The sequence below is a fragment of the Schistosoma mansoni genome, chromosome 7 (assembly GCF_000237925.1).
Source record: "Schistosoma mansoni strain Puerto Rico chromosome 7, complete genome".
Lineage (NCBI taxonomy): Eukaryota > Metazoa > Platyhelminthes > Trematoda > Strigeidida > Schistosomatidae > Schistosoma > Schistosoma mansoni.
Genome location: NC_031501.1, coordinates 7,828,520 through 7,835,526, shown reverse-complemented (window position 1 = coordinate 7,835,526; position 7,007 = coordinate 7,828,520). Strand labels below are relative to the sequence as shown.

At 34.8% G+C, this 7,007-nt stretch overlaps 1 protein-coding gene across 1 annotated transcript; it reads left to right on the top strand.

The window, feature by feature from the left end:
- Window positions 1-170: 170 nt before the first annotated feature.
- On the top strand, window positions 171-4,549 carry Smp_166700 (hypothetical protein; the record flags this gene model as incomplete). Its single annotated transcript, XM_018798751.1, has 2 exons — window positions 171-275; window positions 4,457-4,549. 2 exons carry the CDS (start codon window positions 171-173, stop codon window positions 4,547-4,549), a joined length of 198 nt encoding a protein of 65 aa, XP_018653662.1.
- Between the last annotated feature and the right edge of the window lie 2,458 nt (window positions 4,550-7,007).

Genomic DNA, 7,007 nt, shown 5'->3' with positions numbered 1-7,007 from the left:
CTGAAATTTCTGTAGCAGTGATTGGACTTTCTGTATTTGTTCAGTAAACGAGTTATTCGTTCAAAAAGTGTGTTTAAGGTGATTGACGACAGATAAAAACACCAAACTTCAATCTCGTTTTTGCACATGGATACTAGTGCAACGACCAATATCCTTTAAAAGGACGAACAATGGTCATCAATTGCCTAACACAAGATCAGGTCGCTGAAGAGAAGAAATTAAATAAGTCCACAACAGGTATATTAGCTGCAATGCAGCTGCAAAAGAATCGCAAAGTAATGACAAAAGAACTATGAAATGAAAGATATAAATGTCACATGTTAAAACTTCGTGTTGTGGATGTCCAGCATCAAGTAACACGGACGTTCAGAAGAAAATGCCAGAAAAAGTAAATATTTGATAGAGAAACATGACCTCCGATGGAGAGGCAATATTCACTGGACGATTTTCGCTACGCCTTTGAAGAATGTGAGGTGTGTTGATAAGAGTATGAGCAAATCATCAATTAATAATTGAAAATCGGAATCACAAATCGTATGTGAGTTTGTAAACCATGCATTTTATAGCAAACTGAATTTTCTTCGTGCTGTATTGTGATTCAATCCTAGTGAAAGCGTTTTGCTCAAGTCATTGCAAAGACTAACTGTCATCCGTTTTTAACATTTCTACTGATTAACACTTTATTGAGAAACGTCTATATGTAGTCAAAGATTCGTCTCATGATTTTCTTGTCGGTACAGGGGTATCAGATTTCTGCTTTCGGTTGACAGATTGAGTGCCTTAGGCTCTATCGCAATTGCCGGAGTGTCTTCTAGAAGTAATAACTGTCGTTAATTTACCACCACTGAGTGTTTTAATAGGCTTCTAGAAAGAGAAAATTCCGAGCAATCTGAGCAGAACGAACAAACATAATTTTGTCTAAAATTATATTCAATAACAGTCTTCCAGTCCCCAAGATTGACTGTCTTTGATAATTTGATGTTAGTGTGTATCTTGTATGCTTTTTAAAGCATATCGACACCTGAAGTATAGCACATTATATTCCATGATTAGATTTTGATTTCAGTCACATGGTGAATGGGTGCTGGTTTGAGGAAAGCGACGTAAACAGTTCACAAAGACAGATCAGCTTCGTTGTCCGCTCTTGTTTCACAGTCAGTAATAAATCACGTTGACAACTGTTATGCTAAAAGAGTTTGCATAATGCGTTAATTTTTAGAAGCGGATCGACTGAAATAAAGTAAGATTCGTAAGAGTGATGGGTTTCTATTATTGCTCTATATCGTGATCAAATGACTCAATGACCGGTCGATTGTCGCCGATTATTAGAACTCACCACACACTTCTCTGATGAAACGAAATGATGCCTAGGCATCTGGGACTCGTAAGTAGTCTGAATGAAACACAAACATTTTGATAATGTAGATGTAACGATATAATACTTACTACTTATGATCACATGAAGTCAGCGCCACAAATGATTGATAGATTTCGTTTTCAATACCTGTAAATAAAATGAATGTTAATCAAAATGCATGCAGTTCCATGAAATGAAACTATGGTGAGGTAATGTTTTTTATTTCTATTTGTAATTTTTAGCAATCTGTCTGATGTTGACCAAATAATACATATTTCTTGTGTATCCGTTCTGTGAATCCACAGTGTGAGACTGCATACATACCACACTAAGCGTCTAATTCTGAAATCAGCCTGCATGTTATCAGTGACGTCATGTCGGAATGACTGAATTCTATTTAATATGTAGTGGTGTTCTGGTGAAATGTATGTCAAAATAAAACCTTTGCGGACTGAGGTGACTGTCATGTACTACATGAGACTAGTTACTGACAAGTGAGATTCACGTTGATAGATGAAGTAGCTGATTAGTCATAGAATACTTCGTCGATATTTCTTCTCACAGATCGCTGTTTTATAACGTCACTAAAATAAAGACATTCTTTGTCAAATGAAGTAGGTCGCTGAAATTAATTCTACTCTTGTGCACATGTGTAAAGTGTATTGATTGAATATGACCACTTACTATCGGCTGATTCTTCAACAATTAAGACTGAATATTACTCTGTGCATCTCAGATGAGACATAAATCTAGAATGTGCATTCCTTGTACCATGCAGTGAATGTAGCGTTTTTATGTGCGGTGCATGCAGGCTTCTAGTTTGTCAAACCGACTGTTGTTAGCGTTCATAAGAGAGTGCTGAGTTTTGTACAGTTATATAGAAAATTATTTTCAGGCGAATTTTGTGCATAAGGATGTTCTTTCCTTTTTGTTTGTCTTCTTTTGACACACACCATACACCCTCCATAAGAACAACCATCAAACACAAAAATGCCTTATTATAAGAGAACGGATTATTTGCTCTTGAAATCACGAAGGATAAATCTTTTCAGAAATACCTATGATCACTCTGCATATTCTTGCCGCATGAATACAAATTCAATGAGGTTCTCAAACTCTCTTTCCTAGAGTAAAATGTCTTGCATCTATGGAGCCAGTAACCTATAAACGTTTAGAACAGCACAAAAGCCTCCTAGGACCGAAATCATGTGGATTCCCTCTTGTTTATTTTTCACCAGATTCCTAATCTTTGTTGACTTAATTTTATTTCATTATTCATTGCCTTATTCATGACTTCTATATTCTCACTCATTTATTCCTGCTTCCGTAAACATTTGATCTCTAGTATTCCTTTACTATTGCTTATACATTCTTTATATTCCTTCGAATTAAACTCTGGTTGCTTGAAGCGTTGCATCGATCCCTTAGTTACCCTTCATAATTTGTAAACATCTGATAGGCCTTTAAAATGGTTTATATAGAAGTGGTGTTTCCTATCAGGATGTGAAACAGAGAAGATTGTGAGATAGAATGTTTTATTTAAAAGAAAGCCTTAATGCATCTCATATAACAAAAAGAGTCAGAGTGGAGTCAAGCACTGACAGTAAGGTTGTTGACTTGAATCTACCCATGATTGTGTGGAGAACATTTTGTTTGTTGCAGGCTTCCTATGAATCAGAACACAGTAATCGGTCAGTGATACTAAGGTTTTTTTTACTCTCGCTACTTTGACTCATATTTCCGATTTTATGTTGAACTCGCTTTTCCGCCAAGATAACTTAGAACATTCTAACTTAAACTTTTACACTATGACTTAGTGGCTAGCACTGTATATAAAGAGAAAAGCATGAAGAAAAACAGACGACCAAAGAAATAGATATTGGTTTCTTTGAACACTTTGCCCCCTTTTGATTTTCTTTCAATTCTATTAGACAGCCTTCCTGATTCTCACCCAAACTTTACTTCCATTATTTGAACCCACTCCATGTTGTTGGTTATTGCAGCTCATTAATCTTTATTACTGTGTTTCCTGAGAGTTCAAGCAGCTTTTCAATGTAACAAAGCAGCTATTAAGAGTCTTATCGATTAATTTCTCATACCATTGTCCCTTTGACTACAAACCGTTGAACATTGTTGGTGGTTTATATACAAGTACTTTACTTTTTCCATGTTTCTATCCTATTCAGCATTATGTTCTCATTGCGAGGCTATAGATCTTCACCTTACTACTGAAATGCAGACGCTTTTCAAGGTCGAAAGTCATGAAAAATCCGCTTTATATGTACTTTTAAAGATTATAAACTTATTAAGCATTATATCGCCTTAATACGTTGTAGGACAGTGAATAAAACTCAATAATGCCGAGTTTCGACTTGAAGTGTGTTTAACATGGTCGCAAAGTGGCCACGATGGCATTTTCTTCAAACAAAACACAAATTCCGTACTCAAATTACGATTAGTATCGTAAACTACGTTAATAACTCCATGTGACATCATCGCGAATGTACTGCCACTTTTTATTGATTTCATCTATTTACCAACCCTACTTTGTAGTCATCATACATGCAAATCAATAATGTTACTCAAATGTCATCTCTATAAAAGTGATGTTTGTTTGCTCTGACTGAAATATGTCATTATGATTAAACAAACTTACAATGTATTTCCTAATCATTATTGACTACCAGGCGGGTTATGAGTAATAGCACACTCTACTGAGAATAGCTAGATGCATAACGTTTATGAGGCTACTTCAAATAAAACGAAAAGCACTTCACATCTTGTGCAAACTGACATTCTATACTGGACAAATTTGTGCCAATGAAGATTATTGGAAGTCCGTTTAAAATAAGACCAAATGAATTATCTATGTCACTGATCTAAAATTTAAATAACCAGTTTTATTGTTGAATCAATTTCCAAATCATGAACTCATCATATCTTATGGGCATATCTGACATTGTATATGGTTGAATTGTTGCTAAGCGTATTCAGTTTAGCTTGAAAGCAACAACCATGTTTATTTAAATTACGAAATTTTGTTATTCGCACGTTCATGAATTCAAGCCAAGTTAAACAATTTGTTTTCAAATCAATCAGCATGTGTCATGCGAAATTCAATCGGCACTAAAGCATGTAGAGAAGATATTTACAGCTCCAAATATACCTGGCTACTTCAATTCTAGTGAATGATAAGCTAACTTGAAGTACTTATGATGATGTTCATAGTCTCCTTATCTTTAACCTTCTATTCTGTCGACATCACTAACCGATTTCTGTTGTTTCCTATCCTAATTATTAAAGTATTTCAATCCGTAAACGATAAACGATATGTGTTTACGGTATTTTCAATTGCTCATTCGAACGTCTTAATTCCTTTATTCACAATCCATACCAAATTGATAATAAGGTCAATTCAAAATTCAATCATTGAAACGGGATACTTAGATATTTTGTTCATATTAGGTGTAGACAGTGTTTTTTTAATTTTCAAAGCTATTTATTATATTCTTGATTGTTCTAACCAATTTTGGTTATCAATTGATGTAATATTTCAGTTATTTCGGGTAAATTCAAACTCGTTTCAACGTAAAGGCAATATATTGCCTAGTGTAATAACAGCCAAGTTTACGTTCATGTATTAATTGAAATCGTCATATTATGATGTACTCTGTATTAAGCAACTACATGATGCTTTGAAATTTGCTCTGGTTGTAATTTTTATTTGTCAAGTCCTACTGCGTTACGCCAGACGTGCATTGCATGTTGGAATGATTTCCTAAGCCACAGTAAGTTTCATCACGTCGTTGATTTTTTTCGAGTTGACCGCCAATGAAAACGATACTATAGAGAAGTTTGTTGTTCTGTAAACTATATTTTTATGAGTATGTGGCCGTTGTTTTCAATCTGAAAACAATATTGTTTTTCTTCTGTTAGGTAAGTCTTACTAATTTAAAGTTCGTGTTTTGAGTTTATAGGTTTATGTGTCTACATTTAACTACTTCGAGTGCAAATGAAACGGTAGTTATGACATCTGCTTTGCTTAGTATTCTTGGCTATTGTATAATTAAGTTTAGTTAATTATACTGTATTAAGGCATAGCGCTCGAGGCATGTAATGAAGCAGATTAGTTTAATAAATGGAGCTGCTTTCTTATTTCTGTTAGCATGCCTAATCGTCACAACTAGAAAGCAGTTAGTGTGAAATTATGTACATACATTACAGCATATAAAGCTACAGGAAGCTGAAGTTACGAGCTTAGGATTTGTGCAGAACAGGAGGTATCATGAGGATGTTATATTGATGTATCATATTTATTATACTATCAGTAGACCTGGCATATCTCTAATTCGTTGTGTTAATAAGTTACACGTAACATGGCAGTGATCAGGACTTATTGCAACGAACTCAGCCTTCGTGAAAAATTACAGAGAAGCTGCAGTGTCTCCCATATCAGCCTGCTTTTAATGGACGTGTTAATTTAAATCAGTAGGTTTGCTAATTGAAGAAAATATTTTGGATACTGTTGTTGTCATGTCTTATGAGATAGCGCTCATTTTGAAAAAAGTGATGTTTGATGTTTATTTGCAAACCATACATCGAGCTCTGACCATATTTCAAGACACTGTCATTAGAAATTTTAATGGCGCTGACATCCATAGCAGGATAGCTACGAGTCTGTGTTTCAGCTTTCCTGTGAAATGGTAGTGTATAGTCATGGAGGGGGAGTCTTCTGCGTCTTGATTCAATACAGCCTGTTGTGGACATACATTCAAAATCTTTTAAAAAAACAGGAAAATTCAGTTTGTCAGAATCTAACTTCACTTGTATGTTTCCCAGTAAAATCAGAAGCAGAGGCATTGAAATATTTCAATAGGAGAAAAATAATAAAAACTGTACAAAACGGTACTAAGCATGAACAATGCTTTGCACAACGTGTAGTAGCTTACCAAATCTTAAGCTAGCAATCATGAACTCGGGGTAAATTTTTGGCATAAAAACATGCTATCCGTTTTTTTAATCATTCCACATTTTTGACCAAAGTCAATGCTATTATTTGCATTTAGAATGCAACAGGAGTTAGCCTACACATATTTCACAAACTGTTTCGTCGTTAAAACTATGGCTCTAAGAATCTGCTTACGCAAGACTCAACCAACAGCAGCTTCTCCGATACTGAATAAAAGCATGCTTTACTTTTTAAAAAAATAGCAAGGACTACAGCTTGACATTCTCAATGCAAGTTTCAAATGCAAACCTGGTGTAAGTGCTCGGCTCGTCTATTACTGCTATATGGCATACTGTTTAATAACAAAGCTTCTGAAATAGATCAAAAGTGTCTCTGGCTACATCTAGAGCTTTTAGGTGTCTGGGCCTCACAATATTCTCGAAAACAGCACTCATGTTCACTACTACTGAGAACTAAGTATTATTTTGACTAGTTGATAGGTTGGAATGTCAATAATAATGAAGAAAACAAAAAAAACCATAGGTTGTTTCCTTTCATTTTTCCCCATAGCATGAGTTGAAACTGTTCCTATAGGAACAAACATGCGGAGATTTAGAGTCCTCAACGCAACAATAATTATTTATATGGAAAAAAACAAATTTGACTTTCAGTATCTGCAAAACAATATCCAAAACAAAACCT